The sequence below is a fragment of the Anthonomus grandis genome, chromosome 17 (genome assembly GCF_022605725.1).
Source record: "Anthonomus grandis grandis chromosome 17, icAntGran1.3, whole genome shotgun sequence".
Taxonomy (NCBI): domain Eukaryota; kingdom Metazoa; phylum Arthropoda; class Insecta; order Coleoptera; family Curculionidae; genus Anthonomus; species Anthonomus grandis.
Genome location: NC_065562.1, coordinates 12044145 through 12063763, shown reverse-complemented (window position 1 = coordinate 12063763; position 19619 = coordinate 12044145). Strand labels below are relative to the sequence as shown.

General features: G+C 29.1%; 1 protein-coding gene across 2 annotated transcripts in view; it reads left to right on the top strand.

Moving 5' to 3' along the window:
• LOC126746083 (uncharacterized) overlaps nt 1-19619 on the top strand; it is a 431438-nt gene that overhangs the window by 280260 nt on the left and 131559 nt on the right. For both annotated transcript variants that reach the window (XM_050454188.1, XM_050454187.1), the window contains one exon: nt 3619-3759. In XM_050454188.1, coding sequence (XP_050310145.1) covers nt 3672-3759 — 88 coding nt within the window. In that variant the 5' untranslated portion in view covers nt 3619-3671. The remainder of the gene's footprint in view (nt 1-3618; nt 3760-19619) is intronic.

The window sequence follows — 19619 nt, the reverse complement described above, 5'->3', positions numbered from 1 at the left end:
ATAATTTAATCATTACACATGAAAGAGAGAGTTCTTTTATTTTTGGTTAAAACAAATAAACTTAAGCCATGTAAATAAATATTAGGAAAAGTAGAAAATAAGAAGATACCGTGATAAAAAAATAAGTAAAATAATTAAAAGCCGTGCAAAATCTATTTAAGTTGTATTTTATTTCGAATTATAATAAAGTAGTATTTTGAAGGTTATATATTCAAGAACAACTGTTGTGTCCATATCACTTACAAAAAGTGCATAAACTACTGCCCAGAGATTTTGCTCTTAGAATACACTTCGCAAACTGGCTGTTAGATCAGCAGCGAAATAACCCTAACTTTATCAGCAGTGAGCAGATGAAGCAGGGTTTACCAAAAATAGAATTGAGAATTTACATAACTCGCATGTATGGGCTGATGAAAATCTCCTTGATACTATTATTTCTCATCATCAACATCAATTCCAATCAATAAATATCTGGGCAGGAATTATTGGCAATTTTTTGATTGGGCCATTTGAACTGCCACCACGTTTAAACGGAGAACTTTATTTGGAGTTCCTCCGGAACAATCTTCCAGATTTATTAGAAGATTTGCCCCTTGCAACCCGCTGATACCAGTGCACCTTTTCACTTAAATTTTTTGAATGTTCCTAACTCCCTTAAAAATAAATAACATTGATAAGGAAGCTGCGAACATTTGAGAATGAAAGAATTCACACTGCAACAACTGCAAATATAAACCGCAAAACTTATTGAGATCTATGTTCCTACGGCAGAAAAATCAGATAATCAAATATTTGATTCTTACTATTATAAAGCGCAAACTGTAATATTTGACTCTTTTTATGAGGGGAGATTAATATCAGCTACTTCAAGCTATTTAAAAAAAATGAATAAAAGAGAAAAAAGAATAAAAGATTTATAGGAAGCAGAAGGAATTAACCGAGAACGGTACCTATAGAAGAAGGAAAAACGAGTTAATTTTTCTGTAACTATTAAATTATACCGCATAACTTAAATGAATATTGCTTACACTTTATATATATATATAGATAATATATATATATATATATATATATATATATATATATATATATATATATAATATATATATATTATATATATATTATATATATCAAATAAAATATAAAGAGCTATTTGGTAGACTGGATCAAATTGAAAATTTGTTTCTAATCATTTGTTAAATTTTATACTTTTCGAGAAATACGAGTATACTACATAACATTTAGAGGTTACCACTTCAAGTGTATCCTAAATTTTCTAATATCTGTTAAAAAAAGTTATATTATTAGAAAAAATAATAAAGGTAACCTGGGCTTTTCTTAAAAAGAATGCTGCCATCCATGTTTCTTATGAACTTTAAATAAAGAAAAGAAAAACATTTTAAAATCTGTTTTAGTCGCACTATAATATTTATTATATATATATATATATTATATATATATATATATATATATATATATATATATATATATATATATATATATATATATATATTATATATATATATATATATATAAAGTGTAAGCAATATTCATTTAAGTTATGCGGTATAATTTAATAGTTACAGAAAAATTAACTCGTTTTTCCTTCTTCTATAGGTACCGTTCTCGGTTAATTCCTTCTGCTTCCTATAAATCTTTTATTCTTTTTTCTCTTTTATTCATTTTTTTTAAATAGCTTGAAGTAGCTGATATTAATCTCCCCTCATAAAAAGAGTCAAATATTACAGTTTGCGCTTTATAATAGTAAGAATCAAATATTTGATTATCTGATTTTTCTGCCGTAGGAACATAGATCTCAATAAGTTTTGCGGTTTATATTTGCAGTTGTTGCAGTGTGAATTCTTTCATTCTCAAATGTTCGCAGCTTCCTTATCAATGTTATTTATTTTTAAGGGAGTTAGGAACATTCAAAAAATTTAAGTGAAAAGGTGCACTGGTATTCCAAAGAAACGTATATATCATAAAAAGCAATTTATTGGCGCCCAATAAAATTATTTCTCTTAATAAAAGCCAATTCAGTTAATATAAACAAAGAATCCAACTGTATTTTTTTTAACTGTAGGCATAAAAATTCATTAATAAATGGCCCTATGATATTGTTATGGTAAAATTACGAGACCGTTTGTCCAAACTAAGTACCAATTCTAAAAACTCATATAATAGTATTCTTATTAAGAAACGTGTCAAACAAGTTAATACATACTGTCACACCATATCTTTAATGCTGGTTTTCATTTTCTGAGAAAGAAATCATACCTTTGCTTTTTGAAAATATGTACTCAAACACTTTCTATCCCTGATGTTTATGAATATCGATGTTTATTCTTTGCATCTCTTCTATGATGTTGTGCATTCTTCCAGACTCATACGCTCCATGTACTAATATTCATTCTATTTTTGTTGTATTTTTGACACAAAGAATTTATGGGATATTGACCTGAGAGGCTTGTCTTGGGATATACCTCTCCTGCTGTCCATAATCAGTACTAGAAATCACTTTGTTTTGCACAGCCATGTACTAGAGATATATATTAGGTGATTTAATGCGGCTTCTCTTTTTTACATCCTTATGCTGTTGATCGCTTATGGGTTTCTTTGCCTTCGAGATTGATTTCTCACTAAAAGATATATTTAATTTTTGTATGAAATAAAATTAAATTAAATATTTAAAAAAATCATTTAATTCTACAGTGTATTATACTAAAAATAATTGTAACAACTACACCTAGAGAATATTAATAACATGGCCTTAAAGAAATTAAACGAACAAAAAGAATTATATAACGACGATATCGTACAGAAATGTGCAAATTATAATAAGGTGTGAAAATGGAAATAAATTTTCAGTTTTTAATTTAAAAATGCGGAGGAACGATTCTCAAAATTGCTTAACAGCGCACAAAAGAGCGGGACGGGTTCGAGGGCCACCGACAAAGAAAATAAATTAGGTGTCAAGAGCGGCCATTTTTGTTATTTATTGCTGCCCTTAAAACATCAAAATCGCATATTTTTACATTCAATGGGCTATTGTAAGAAACCTCAATTTATACATAATAGGCTCGGCGAAATTGGAAATTATTTATTAAAATAGAGATACATTTATTTGAAATTTTTATTTATATTCAGCAGAAATAATTGCAAAGGAATTGAAAGGAAGAGAATTTCATAATTTAAAAAAAAAATGCCTTTAAAGCAATTTTTCTATCAAGAACCTTTTAGGTTTTCCCAGATGGCACGACGCATCACGTCACAAAGGGAGACGTGTAACAAAAGCGCTGCAAAATGTTATTGCCGGCGGCCGCGTCGCGACGTCCTCAGATAAAAACTTTTTAATAACTCAAAACTCTGCCGCTTTGAGTGACAGATTGCTGCGAGTATTATTATGATTACACCCTCTTGAGGGTATATCATATTTTTTTTTGTATACCGTCAGGGTTACTTTGATATTTTTTTTATTCATAAGAAATTTAGTAATACGTGTCTTTTTGAGGGCAAAAAAGATTTATCTTGACTATAACAAGAGACGGCGTCGCGTCGCTCAAAAACTGTGAAATTGTCAGGTCGAGTTATTATTAAAGCGACCCTCCTTTGTTTCAGGAACAAAAGTGGACGCGATGTAACAAGCATCAGCGGCAATAAGTCTACAAACTATGGATGTTCGATGGGCCGTCGTCGATTTGCTGCCGATCGTCGTTTTTCTTTTGTCAGCGTTTCAGATTACCTCGACGTTTAAACAAGGTAATTTCTTTTTCGTTATTTTGGTATATGAAATAACATTTCTACTCATATTGAATAACAAGTCACAAGTAAATCTAGACACAAATCTTTCGACCCAGTGAGTATTTTGATTTTTATCGTGTCAATTCTGTAATTAGGTACCAGAGTATCTCATATTTTAGCATACAATCTTGCCAAGTAGTTGAAGTAGTAGTACCCATAAACAGTAAAAGTAATACATTAACGTTTTTGTTTCAAAGTTTAGTATTCAACGTTAATAGATAACTTTTTTTTTTGTTCAAGGTTTCTTGTACTTGTACTTCGTAATATTAATTCAGATAAAAATTTTGATGGATGATCAGGACGAAGCAAATCTGTGACCATATCTCGATCCCTTTTAACTTTACTCATACGTGTTTTAGTTCAGAACATGAAATTCCATTTACAATGCTATATCTAAGACAAATTCTTTATGTAATATACATTGCACAAATCTAAGTTTTAGGTCAATTAACCCAGTCAGTAATGTTTTAAGAGAATTAATTAACTGGTATAGGGGACAGTTGACAGTTGAGATATTAACAGCTACCAAACAATTGAAGTACAACAATTAATCTAGAAAAACCAAAATATTAAAGCCTTTCAGAGAAAAATTGCCCCAAAAAAGGAAATCATACAGTTACTAAACAAAGAAAAAAATATAAGAGACAGAAAAGAAATGCAAATCACCAAATAATTTTGTATAGATCTATTTGAAAGGTAAATCCTTAATGAAACAATCATGCTGGAAAAGCAAAATGTCAAAAAAGGCAAAATTAAATAGCAAAGGCTATTAGGCTTATTATTATTATTTCTTATTATTATTATTTTTTTATTATTTATATAGGTTTCCAAAAAAACGTTTAGAACAATCCTTTGCATTAAGTGAGGTAATCTACTAATAGAAAAAAAACACACGAATACAACTTGATACTACATAATACTGGAAAATCATGAGATCATTAAGAAAAGCACGAATAGAATAAAGATATATAAATCTGATATTGTTTTTTAAGTATTCAGCAAAATTAGCTGTTGCGACAATGTAATTACCATACAAGGAGAATAACTAAATACCTTAAAATTTGCAGACGATTTTTTTTTATTTGCTCAAAATGAGAAGAAAGTACAAAAAGTTATGAAATAAAACTAGAAGCAGGATAAGTAGGCCTAAAAATTAGTACAATTAAAGCAAATTACATGACTAATAAAAGTACCAGCCATAACACACTAACTATTTAGACAAAACAATTAATAGAAAAAGTAGAATCATATATATACGGACAATCGGTAAGCCTGATAAAAAAAAACGGGACATAGAAATAGAGAGACGAATCAGATATGTAAAGTTAGAATATGTCCTAAATAAAATTATACCCTAAAATTAAAATCAAAACTCTACAGTAAATGTAACCTACGGCGTAAAAACTTGGGTGCGTGACCTACAAGAAAACAATTCATAAAATACAAGTATATCAAAGAGCTATCACAAGAAAATCATTGAAAATAAGCCTGAAAGCAAAAAAATACACAAATGGATCACCAAATATCACCCCAAGAATAATAAATTAATATAAAATTTGTATAATCATTTATAGTAACGTAAGTTACTCTTCTTAAATTTAAATAAGAACAATTTTTAAAATATATGCGGTTTATCTACAACAGCTTTTTCATATTACAATATTCGTCAGCGATGCAGTTTTTCTAAGCCCACTTTCCTGAGGTTATTATTGTCGGACTGTGTTAGGGTAATGTGTGATATGGTATTTTAAAAATAATAAGTGATTTATCCATAATGTCCAGAAATCAAAATACAGACGTAAGATTAATTAAAAAATTCAGTACCTACCTAACTAATCTAGAAAAATAATTTTGCCAATCCCCTTATGTGGGCTTTATAAATGATTGTGGTAATTAGGTAGTTATTTGTACTATCTCACGAATTACATTAACGTAGGTTATTCTTACGAAATTCAAATAAAAATGATTTCAATCAAACGGATTCATGCAGTTTATTTGTGGCAGCTTTTTCCAGAATATTCGTTAGTTTATCTGAGAGTACTTTCTTGAGGACACCGCTGTTGGGCTTTCCTCATGTGCTATAGTAATTGTTTGTGATACATGTTTAAGGATAATTAACAAATTCAATAGGGTCAAACTCATCTAAAAAAATATTTCGTTAATCACTTTATGCGTGCTTTAAAATAATTAGGTTAAGAAGTTTTGTACTATCGTACGAATTACATTAACGTAGATTATTATTATTAAAATTAAATAAAAAATATATTCAAAATTCATGCGATTTATTTGCGGCAGCTTTTCCCGAGCCAGAATATTGGCCATCCAAGTAGTTTATCTGAGACTACTTCCTTGAAGTCACGACTATTGTACTGGTATTTGTATTAGAACAATTTGAGGATATAAAGACAATAGGTAATTTATCTCAAATTCCCAGTTTACTTCCAAGCTCATACATAAAGAGGAACGATTGCCATAGATTTTCAAATTGCTGACTTACTCTGACCTGTGATGCAATACTCTAATGCAATTTCCGCACCAAGGACCTTAGTTAGCCCAGTGTATATATACTATACACAGGTATAGTATATACTATAGGTATTACTAATAATGAATTTGAGCAATACACTTTATCTACAGTAAGCGTAAACGGGTAAGAAATTAGTATATGAGCTTTCTCTAAAGGGTGTTTATATTGGATGGTTAAACCTTTTTCATAGTGAGGTAAATTAAATATAATATAGAGGTAACGTATAACATTATAAATTAGATCTCTATTGTTATGACGAATTCCTTATTAGTTGCTAATTTATTGTTATTTTTAAGTCACTAATTAAATAAATCGACCCTTGAGCTCGTCCTTTTTTTCAGATAAAATAAATTTTTTAAATAAAAGGAACAAACAAATTATTAAAGTTATGCATAACAAAGTAGTACTTTTTTTTATTTCGCTTTTTCATCATCTTCAGGACTATAAAACATACACAAGGTGCTCCACTTACAACAAACCTAATAATGCTCAGTTTTCTTTGGTTTAATTTAAGTATTTTGCATAAAATTATTTTGAAGATTAAATTCTATTAACAAATTAGTTAATAGGAAAGTAACCTAAAACAATACTAAACCACTTCAATTAGAAAAAAGAAAGTCATAATGCCTAAAATAATCATAATAAATAATAAGGTCATAATGCTAATAAATAGTCTAATATAAAGTGTGTATAAAATTCATTTAAGTTATGCCTAATAAAGTTAGAGCTTAAACATTACTGAGGTCAAAATTATTTTTAGATTTTCTTTTAAAACGAGAGAAATATGAGCGATGAAAAGCAAATTAGTTTAAAGAAAGGCCACATACAGAAGATAATATATTAATAAAACTAGAAAAAAAAACATAATGCATTATTAAAACGCCCAATATAAAGTGCATTTTTAAGTTGTCTACAACTATTTACGTAATATAAATAATTTAATTTTTATATAAATATATATGAGACGGCTAACATTTTTTTGTAGTATTATATAAAATATAGAAGTTTAACAAATATATAATTATATTTAAACTTAACCTTTTGTTATAACAACTTTATATGTAATGACCTAATTTATTGCGTGTTAAGTAACTCTATTTAAATAAAGCGACCTCCTGTATCTAGTCTTTTTTTTAAATTTTACTTAACTAATTTTTTTAAGGTAAAAGAACATAATAATTAAAAAAGTTATGCATAGTCAAGTAGTTTTCTAAATATTTAATATACAAGAGCCTGAGTTTTTAGGTTCTAGCATTTATTAATTTAAATGGTTTTTGAGCCATATAAAATAATAAATAAATCTTAAGAAAATTTTAAATACCTTATTCTAAAAAAAAAATCACAGTTAAAAAACCGTTACTAAAAATATAGTACAAAATCCATTTCAGTTATCCTTAACTCTTTAAAGATTTCTGACATTAAAATCAATTTTTGTTTTTTTTAGTTAATTATGAGTTATCAAAGGTAAAAAATTAGTTAAATGGAAGGTCACAAAAAAAATATTAAATTAATAAAATAAAAAAAAAAACACGCCATATTCCTTAAATATAATTTCTAATAGAAAGTGTGTCTAATATCTATTTAAGTTATGCCTAGAACAAGTATAGTTTATATTTTACTAATGTTGAAGAAAGAAATATGACGCATTAAAAGCAAAATAGTTAAGAGAAAATTTATATATAGGAAATAATATGTGTTACTTAAACTAGGAAAAAAGTCATAATGCGTTAATAAAACTTTTTTATGTAATCCATATGTGTAATATTATGTATATGAGCAGTATGCATTTTAAATTTTATTAAAAATTCCTTGTTATTTTAGTAAGCTTCCCTTCTTAATACGACTGAACTTATTAAAGTTTAAGTACTTACTTCGTAATTCCATTACAACCTACTAAAAAACCTATTTAGTATTTTAATTCTCGAAGAGCATTCATCTCTGTCCTGTCTAAAACTATTTACGTAATAGAAAAGAGACACCCCGTGGCGACACCCTCGGCACCCGAGAATCCCCCTTAAATCTCCCGCGGGCAGTATTTGATTGTCGTCCTCAACGGGAATCGTTCGTATTCGTCCCGCGTAACAAGCTTATCCCAGGTCGATACCATATAACATGTTAGTCATGCACTACTTTGCTATTTAAATGAGGGGTCGACCCCAAATTCCGTTTCTTCACGCTCAATTTGAGGTTAGACTTTCTTTTTTGATTGGATTAGGAGAAAACATCAAAGCAAATTGCAATTTCTAAAATTGGATGTTAGTAACGACGAGTGTCATTTGGCTGGTTAAGTATTAAGGAGTGTGTCTAATATATGCCAAAAAAGTACGCACTCAGTTTTCAGAATCCTAAAAATTCTTACTAGAATATGTAATAAATAACCTATGCTAAATCCTATTATACACTTAAAGCATGTCTTATGTCAATAGATAATTAAGAAGATTAATAAAGGTTACTCCCAATTCTCAACACATAAATTACCCCAAAATTAGAGCTAAGTGATTAGACTAATTCACCGCATTCATCATGAAAACAATATCAACGAAAACAAGTTGGGTCGTGTATAGGTATTATGGGCCACCACTATTTATAAACAAAGAGGAGCCCGTTTATGGAAAACGGCACAAAAGCGCAATTTCATCAAATCCACGGTCGCGGTTTCGGAGGTTTTCCCGAAAAGGTGGATTAGTACATGCTGCGATGAAAATAGATTGTTCTCCGAAATAGAAATTAACGATGGTTTCTCCCTACTTGGCAATTAATTATGGATGCTGCATCTCCATGAGAGACATTCATAGGGAAATGGATTTCTCCTGTTGCGGCAGTCTCTGGTTTATTCCTGTGACCCTGGGATTGTTGTAATTTTGTTTGATTTCTGTATGCTATTTTATTTAGGGATAAAGGCTTATTTGCATTTTTTAAATTCTAATGTAACAAATCAATTTTAAAGAAAATATAAAAAGTTTTAAAATATATTAGGTTGGATTTAAAGGATTTTTGAATGTAGGTACAGTATGCATCATCTTAAATTTTGTTCCACGCTTTATTTTACAATTTCTCTAACTTTGAAATTAAATAATTATAACGATATTAAAATAAATCAAAACTATATTAAAATGTAATAAACATATACACTTATTGCAACTATGATAAGTGTCCTTAACATGCTAAAAAGGTAAAACAAAAAATTTTATACTGTGTTCATGTATTTTTACTAAAATTAAAAAATTAAATGTTTGTTATCGCTATATATATATAATAATATAACATTGATTAGAGTTTGAGATGTACACATAATATTATAAAATAGTCTTAGCATCAACTTCATCATTATTAAAGCCTATCTCTCTCAAACTATTTTATGCATTTAATATCAGGACAAAAAGAAAGAACTTTGTGACTTTTTGATTCCTTTTATTCTATTTATTTTTTTATAGGAATAAGGTTAAGTGAAAGACTAGTTGGCTGGCATTCTATACAGCCATGGTCAACTAACCATCGCCCCTCTTTATAACATAAATTATTTTTTCGTGCTTATATAAACAAAAGCCCATTTTTTATTATTATTATAATATTATGTCATGCATAATAAATTAGGACTTTAGAGGTTTAATAGACGAGAGTCAGAAGTTTTAATCTAGGGTTAAAGCAAAATCAATCTTAGCTATAAAAACAATTATTAACTATACATTTAACTGTTAATAAAATAATTATAATAGTTATTTTTTTAAGTGACAAATAGCTATGAAAGGCAAATTATTTAGAAGAAAGTTCACCTAAAAAAGTAATATATAAATATATGTAAATAAAGTTTTAAAAAAAATTTTAAAATTCTAAAAAAAATCTAATAGAAGCTGTGTGACATATACATTTAAGTTATGCCTAATTAAGTTATTTTATTATCAATATTCTGATTTTATTTTCTCACACAAACTCAATTCCAGTTAAATATTAAAATTTGTACTGTATGAAAAAATTAGAGCATATGAATTATCTTGATATTGGGTTTGTTTTTAATTTTTTTAAATTTTAATTCTAAATATAATTTTTTGTGTATATTGTTTTGTCATGTAATTTCTATATATTTTTTTTAGAAATTTTATATTACTTTGCCTCATTTTATCTTATATTACTTTATTTTAAGGTTATTATCATTTTTGTATGTGGCATTTGAACTAATTTCGGCCTTAAGTAACCATCATCAATTTTTACTTAATATAGCCTTGAATTTTTAGTATAATTTGTAGGTTACCAATTTATTAAACAGCATTTACTTTTAACATTGTACGTAATGCAGGTTAAGCTATATAAAGCCCTGGCGAGTACGTAAGCACTAGCATTCTAGTAGAAAAAATAATTAGGGTCTTTTTAAAGTTGAGAATTAAATTATCTCAAAGCCTGTTCTCCAACTTTTCTTTTTATAAAATACCTAACTGATCTGCTTGCATGTGCTATTAGTGCGATTCTTGTTCAGTAAATGATACTCCATAAAATCATAAACTAAGACTCAACAATATTCTGAAATAGGGGAAGGGACACTTATTATAATAATAAAAGCTAATTTTAGATAATAGTACTTTATAAAACCGATTTTTTATATAAATCTCCACATGAAATAATATAATATGTTGTAAAGTGTAAAGAATATCGTAATTTATTAAGCAACTAGTAAACAACAATAAAACAAGATAAATAAATATTAAAACCTACAAAAAATATTAAATACTAAATGATAGAATATTAGTCAAAGTTTTTAATATTCTTTGTGTTTGTTCATAAAACTTAAAACAACTTACATAAAAAATTTGAGATTTAGAAAGAAATGCCTTTTCTCTAAATTTAACAAAAAACAAATTCGATGTTTCATGTTTATGTAAACGTAATGCTGGTCTTACGTTTTTAAATAATATTTTCCTTTTACTGTATTTTAAAATACAGCCTTAAACTTTCTATTTTTTATTTTTAGCTTTTGAAATATACTTTAAAGAATCATCAACAATAAAATTAAACTAAAAAAGAAAGAATATTTTTTCAGATGCCTTTCTTTATTGTACCCATTATCCTAGAAGTAAAAAAAAATCTCAGTGATGAAAAATCCGAAGATTTATTAAAAAGGCTTTTTATTTTAAATATACTAAAAATATAATTAATCTTTTCGGACTTATTAATTTATTAACAACTCTTTATATTTTATTCTTACTCATATTTATACAAACATATTAATTTATTTTTATGTTAAAAAAATTTTGTAGACAAAACTAATAAGAAAATATAAAAACATACAAAAAACAACAATATAATAAACACATAAATACTTTCTATATATTTTGCATTATTAAATAACAATAAAAATTTTAAGTGATCAAATTATTATAAGTGTAGTACATAGTAGTGTTACATTTTATTTAATAAACCCTTCTTTTTCTTACACATGTTGTCCCAGCAAAAATAATTTAACTGCGATAAATAAGAAATGTTGCAAAAATTCTTTTTCTTTTAATTTGTAAAAAATTAAATTTTACGTTTTGATTTTAAGTAACCATAATCTTTTTTGTTTAATTTAACTGTTGGTCTACATTTTTTTATATTTTTACAATCTAAATAAACAACAAAAGCATATCTTTGGAAAGATAAGTGAACTTTCTTTATTTATTTATTTATTTGTCTAAAAGCTTTTTGAAACTTGTATTGTGACATTTTAGTCTAATCATGCCTTTCTAAGCTAACATATTATGACAAATAAAAAAATATTCCACAGTTATTCAGTTGCCTGAATTAAACGACATAACTTGACTACAAACAATACAAGTCTTATTGATCTAATAATAACTAATCAAATATAATAACTCATAACAAAAATCGGGTTCTATGAATAAATCGGAAATTATACCTGATAAGCGTTCTGTAGCGAATACGCTACAGAAAATGGGACAATATATATATTAAAGAGTCATTAGAAGGAAGTCAATTAAACTAGGATCTAATTTATTGAAAACCTAATGTAGATTTCAACAAAAATATATCATCTTTAATAAACAAGCATGTGCCTTTTTTAATTAAAAATATAAAGAATAAATCTTTTACGCCGTAGATTACCAATAACATCGTGGATTATAAATAATTAAAATAAAGAACTGAAGCACGCTTGCAATATTACAAAACAATAAGGAATTACAGAAATTACCTAATGCCTTAAAGACATGACAAGGAATTCTTTAGTAACATAGTAAAATATTAGCCTTAATAAGAATGCTGATCTTTCAGATACATTTTCTGATTTAACGGTGATAAATCCACTCTAATGCAATTGGTGAAAAAGGTTTTTCTTTAAAAAAATTACATCTCTATATGCTTTTTGTTTAATGCCATTACTTAATATTAATTACAGCTGCATTTCATAAAATTTTTATTCTACAACCTAATAAGTGGAAATTATAAGACTCTTAGCAAAGATCAAGGATCCAAAGGAATTTAACGACTTAATATAATTATATTGCTGTTAGTATCCAAAATGTTGGAAAAATTTATATACCAACAAATTTGGACACTTACTAAATCACATTTTTTAATTCCTAAATACTAGGCAGGATTTAAAAAAAGCTTCAGTACAAGAAAGAAATCACAAAAAAAAGAAAAAAAGAAGTAACTTATTCCGTAGTTTTTAGTGAGAACTGCTGGCGAATAAGAATATTGCAGGCATGATATCTTGTATAAAATACTCTCAACATTACAGCGATATACGTATGACTCCCAACTATATCTTTCAGTTCAGTTTAATTTAATTTAGTTTAGTTAGGTTTAGATTAATTTATCATTTTAGTTTAATTAACTTAAAATTAAATGCTTCTAAATCTTATATAATAATAATACACTATGTTGTGGTAGAAATAATTTTTATGCATATATGCGAGTTGCAGTTACACTTTACACTGATACTCGACTACCAGTATTCAAAAATCTAAGCGTGCATTATGATAGTGGTATTATATTTTAAACTCATAATTAAATAAGCTTAAAATTGCATACATGCACCTAAGAAACATATATGGACTAAAAAACTATACTATATCATACCAAATTTTCAAAATTCTTTTGATTTTGTAACCTCTTAACTTTGGGATAAATTACTTGAAGGTGTCAAGCAATTTTTAATAGGAGTATTGAATAAATAGATTAATTACTTCCTTAATAAACAGAAAAATTTGAAGAAGAATTGTGATAAAAAAGCTATAAAATTCCCCTATATAATCTTTTGATAGGGTATATTTAAGGCTTATTATTCACAAGTAGTATTTATTTACATGCCACCTTTTTTTCCTTTGAACTATGTTAAAAAAAGTAAATAAAATGGCCAAGTTAATAGTTATTACTATTTTTTATTTTTTTAGTATTCTTCGTTTTTAAAAGGGTTTTTTCACATAGACTTGCACCTATTCTAACGATTTTGCCATCTCGTGCTAAGATCTGGTCCTATTTATCATTATCGTTTTTTTACTGTAAATTATTTCTTACATTTTTTATTTTAAAAGTAATTAAATACTAATAAAAAAAATATTTTTCTCTAATATCTCTTCTAATAAATTTCTTTTAAAATATGAACTTCAAAAGTAGCACCTTTGAAAATTGACTCTTTATATAATTCCCAGCATAAAATAAAATATGATGTTAAAAAGTCAGAATGTAGTAAACAAGGGCAACAAGCTGTCCGTCTAAGTCCAATTAGAACAATATTTTATGGGGACGTCAACTGCATTCTCATGAAGACGAAGGGCTGAAATGCGGAGCGGACCTTCTGGGACAGAGGTTAATCCGGCGCACACTGTCGCTCCCATTTGTTTCCACTTCGGTTGACGAATAGTCTCTTGATATTTTATATAAATTATATTTTCTTTATAGTCAAAATAAATGTGTTACGGTTGGTTACAAATTGCCGAGGTCTAAGATGTTCCGTAACTAATAACGTTGAGTAGGAAAGTTTAAATTTGCGCTCAGGCTTTGTTTAAACTTGAAACAGTCTGGAAAAACGTGAAAGCACATGCCAAGGGTGAACCAAATAGGGCTAATATTGCCCGAGGGAAAGAAGCGATACGTAGACCCCAAATTGGATTTTCTCAGTTTGGGGTTTTTATTTTATCCATATATACGTCTTTTTGTGTTAGAGTATTTTGTGATATATAAATCCATTTAAAGATATAGTCTATAAGCCTTATTTAAATTGATTTTTCCCAGCAGGTATTAAAGAAATTTATTAGATCGCTGGTATAAGTGAAAAATAGTCGTGCTTGTAATATAATAAAGCAACAAAATAAATCCAAAAAAAAGCAAATTGATTAAAATTAAGAAAAATTAGAAAAAGAGCTTTCCAGTGAAATGGTTGCGACAAGAATTGTATTTTCAGCTCTTCGACAATTGGAAACCTTAATGTTTGTCTTTCTATTTCTACAGTTGCCACTATTTTATTTTTTAAGACATTATAGTGAATATGTATAAATAATAACACTAAGTGGACGTTTTTGAAAGATATGTAGATATTTTCAGAAAACATAACAATTTTTCCAAACTATTAATTCAAAGTATAAGTATTTATAATTAGTGTCAACTCTCTCAGGTGTAATATTGGTTTCCAAGAAAGCTAATTTTTAGTTCTCGGAAATTTTTATTTAATATCTCAAATAAAGTTAATTTAAAAGATAAAATTTTAAATAAGACGGAAGTCTTTAAATTAAAAAAAAAACATATAAAACACATATGAATTAATAAATACTGAGGAAAAATTTGTATATACTTACAGGAAACATCTAGAGTTAATTGCTAGCTGCCAGTCATTTAAATAAAATTTGCTTATCCTAGATAATAATAAGCCTTTATAATAATAATAAGCCATTATTTCCAACAGGCAACTTGCCCAATAACAGGAAACAGTTGCAAAACAATGAAAAATATAGTTAAAAAAAAACACACACAAACAAACCTAAAAGAATGAAAAGAAAAGAAAAAGAGTAAAGTAAAGTCACATTCTCAAAAGTTATCCAAAGAATTAGAACAAATAACTATTAATATGATATAAAAACCCAATTATAAAAGTTTAACAAGATAATCACATATTTAACAAAATTAAATTAAATTAACTGCAATATACCTACTAACTATAACTTAAACACATGGGTCTTAATCCCAAGAGTAATGATCCACCAAGATATCGACAATCACAAAACTCCAGTTTTGATCTCACAAAGCAACAGAAAAGCAGTTTTAATGTAGACTCCAAAGTAAAACTCTGAGAACTTCTAATTATGAACCCAAGCCTTCTCAGGGCTGACTTGACTATGTTATTGAAGTGTGGAACGAATGTAAATTCAGAGTCAAAGGTTATACCAAGATCAGTAATTTGCTCTAATCTACTCAAAATAGTATCATTAATAAAGTAATTAAAATTTAAGGGTGTTTTTGATCTAGAGTAACTGACCACACTACACTTAGCCGCATTCAAGCCTAACCTGTTAACAGCACACCATACCTCCAATGTATTTAGACAGTTCTGAAGAAAAACGCAATCCTCCAAACCATATACATTTAAATATAGCTTCAAATCATCGGCAAAAGCCAGCCTATGACAAGCGAGTGACTCAATCAAGTCATTTATAAAAAAACTAAACAGGAGCGGACCCAGGTTCGAGCCCTGTGGCACACCCGACGTTACGTTAAAAAGTTTCGATTTAAAGCCCTCATATTCAACATATTGAGATCTACCAATCAAGTAGGAATGAAATAAATTAAATAATCTCCCTGAAAAACCATACTGAGTTAATTTATGCAGCAAAATATAGTGATCTATCCGATCAAAGGCTTTTTGGAAGTCGGTATAAATAACATTGACTTGAGTATTAACATCAAGTGATTCACAGATGTGGCTAGACAGACAGGATAAGTTAGTAACACAAGATCGCCCGCTAAAAAATCCATGCTGGTCTACAGAGATGAGTTCTTTTGCGTGACTAAATAGCGACCGATTCAGGATAATTTCGAAAAGTTTTGAGAAGTTACAGAGTAATGAGATTGGCCTGTAGTTCACGATTAAATCAGAGTCCCCAACTTTTAAAATAGGTATTATTTTAGCAGTCTTCCAAATTTCAGGGATTTGTTCTGTTGACAGTATTAAGTTGAAAATGTAGGTCAGCGGATCTGCCAGGACACCAATGCAATCTTTAACCAAGAAGCTAGGCACACCGTCTACACCAGATGTTAACTTATTTTTGAGTTTTTTACTGGCCAAAATAATCTGGGAAGCATCAACGTTGGCAATGTCAAAGTGGGGCACATTATCAGACGTCGACGAATGGTTAATGAAATTTGATTGTATAAATGCCTCACCAAAGAACAGTGCAAAAGCATCAACTATGTCTTGTGGGTCTTTTATTACCATGTCATCGGGTAGCCTGATCATACCAGGAATCCTGGTGCCAGCCTTCTTAGAACCAATAAAATTCCAAAAGCTAGATGGGTCCAAAGAAATATTCCTTTCGGTGTCTGATATATACAACTTATATTCATTGCGTATTTGTAGTTTGATAAGGCATCTAAGAGAATGGAATTTATTTTGAAAGAATGGAGAATTGTACATTTTAAAGTCCTTGAAAGCCTTTTCTTTCCTATAAATGTTCCTAATCAATTCTCGAGAATAATAATTTGGAAATCTTCTTTTACGCTGCTGCTTAAGAGGAATGTGTGCGGCAAATATGCCATTCAATATATCATATAAGGCTCCACATGCATCATTAACGTTAGAGGATAAATACACAGTAGACCAGTCAGCTTCAAGGATCGAGTCATAAAGGAGATGGAAGTTGGCCTTTCTAAAATTAAAAGAATGAGATAAGTTTTTATTAAGCTGAAAATTATGGACACGTTGGCCTGAGACGGTAAAATCAATTTCCAGTGCAGGGTGATGCAAATCCTCCAAGACAAAAGGTACGTCACTACGCGAAACAGTACAGGTGAAGTTAGATAAAACAAGATCCAATAGTCTGTTATTATAGTTTAGGATGTGATTAAACTGAACAAGATTAAAAGTGTTAGCAAAATTATTCACAGCAATAAACTTCTGACTAACATGATTACCTGTAGGTGAGTTAATAGAGAAATCAGACACGTTAAAATCGCCCACTATTATTACATTATGGTTTAGCTTTGATATTAAAAGTGTAAACTGATCTAGAAATTGCTCGAAAATTACAGATGTGATAGATGGTGGGATGTACAAAACAATCATGTAAAATATCTGTAACCTAATAGTAAATTTACAGCCAACAACATCGATAGAGGGCGCAATACTGTTGCAAAAATCAGACAAACTAATTTTTTCAGACACAATGTCTTTAGAAACTCCACAAAGAACTCCGCCACCTCGTGTGGCAATTACGGATTCAAATTTTCGGTCTGACCGGTAAACATCATAAGTCTTTGGAAATATTTCACCACCAGATATCTCTGGCCTCAACCATGTCTCGGTGATGCATATGGTGTGAAAATCCTGAGCAATGGCGGCAAGAAAAAAAAGTCTCAGTTTTAGTGTTAAGACCACGAACATTTTGATAAAAACAAGTTAAGTGGGCATCACTAGCATGTGAAAATAAAGGCGAATCTAGTTTTTTGCTACAATTCTGGGGGAACCATTGATGTATCTTATATAAAGATTATTTTCTCCTTCCTCTTTGCGCCGCTTTAACTCCGATCTGGCTGCCATAAGCTCATTGCGCTGCCGAGGCGTCATGTCTGTCTCGATGAAGAATTTACCGACAGTCTTCAATTTGTTCTTCAAAACAAGCCTAACATCGTCTGTACCACCAAGGATCACCCTAACAGCCTGCCGCCCGTTACGATTCGGCTTCCCAAATTTACTAACAGCCAGCACATTGACGGTAGTTTCGCACAAGTCAGTCAGCAGCTTCTTAGTCTGGACAACATCTTTCAAATCAAAGTTAAAAAGTATAATGTTGTTGGCCCTTTTCTGGCGCTCATGCAGCTCACTTAGGATGGCTTCGTCGATTGGCGCGGGCGTGACACTCGTGCTAGGAGCGGAAATAGGCGCAGTAGATGCCCGACAGCTGTAATCTGCTGAGAGAGCAGGCAAGTTATGCAGGGTTTCTTCAAGTACAACAATACGATGCTCCAATGTGACAGTTCTCTCGATAGATTCTGAGTTGTAGTTGTGCATAGTGGTTTCCAAATCATTTATTCTTTTTATTAACTTCGGAATATTAAATAAACCTTCCCTGCAGAGGGGACAAGCAAATGGCATCATTCTCGAAACCATGACAATAACTCTAATTTTACTGGAGGATATGCTACCACATTCTCTGCAAATAACTTTCTTGCAGAAATCGCACGGATATCCAAAAAGTTCATTTTTGATTTCCCTGAATGAGCAATTCTTACTGCACATATAACAAACTCCACTACCAGACATTTTTAATAAACTTGAATTATCGATATTACCAGCCCAGCTCCACTTGAAGATTGACAGATAATGTGGATAAGAGCACACATGTAATATGGCAGCCAACAGCTGATATGGATAAGTGCGCCTGGTAAAAACAGAACACCTTAATTCTTCAGCCCTAATTCAAGTGCATACAACTGGAATAACAGCTGGTGACCCAAAACTAGACACGAGAGACCCGAATTGAACGGAAAAAGGCTAGATGGAAACTTCTGGATGTTATGTGAATACTTCTTGCATCTTGAAAGAACTAATTCAAAAATTTATTTATATTAGTAGAAATGTCCTATATAATTTGATAAAATGGAAATATTTGTTTGTTTAAAAAAATTAAAAATATAAATTTGAAAAAATCACGGTAGAAAATAAAACAATAGAAAAAAAATTGCTTTAAATGTGAAATACCCTCGTTGTCAGATAGTATTTGTAAATTTATAAATACTTAGTGGCTATTTTGAGGTCGATATTTAAAATTATCAGATTTTACTTTCGGTAAATTTAAAGCAAACTTTTACTAAAATATTAACAGTAAATAAAATATCATATTATAGTTAATACTCACGGGTAAAAATTAATTTACCCTTTTGTATATTGCGAATAATTTAGTAACAGTAAGTAATAGTAGACCTATATATTCCGTATATACAAATTAAAAACCGAATTTTAAATTACTAAATATAATATTACAAATATAACTAAAAGATATATAATTTCAGGATTTTGGTACGTGGATAATCCTATGTACTAACTAAAAATTAAAATTTTAAATCCTGCAAATAAATACTGTGCGAAAAT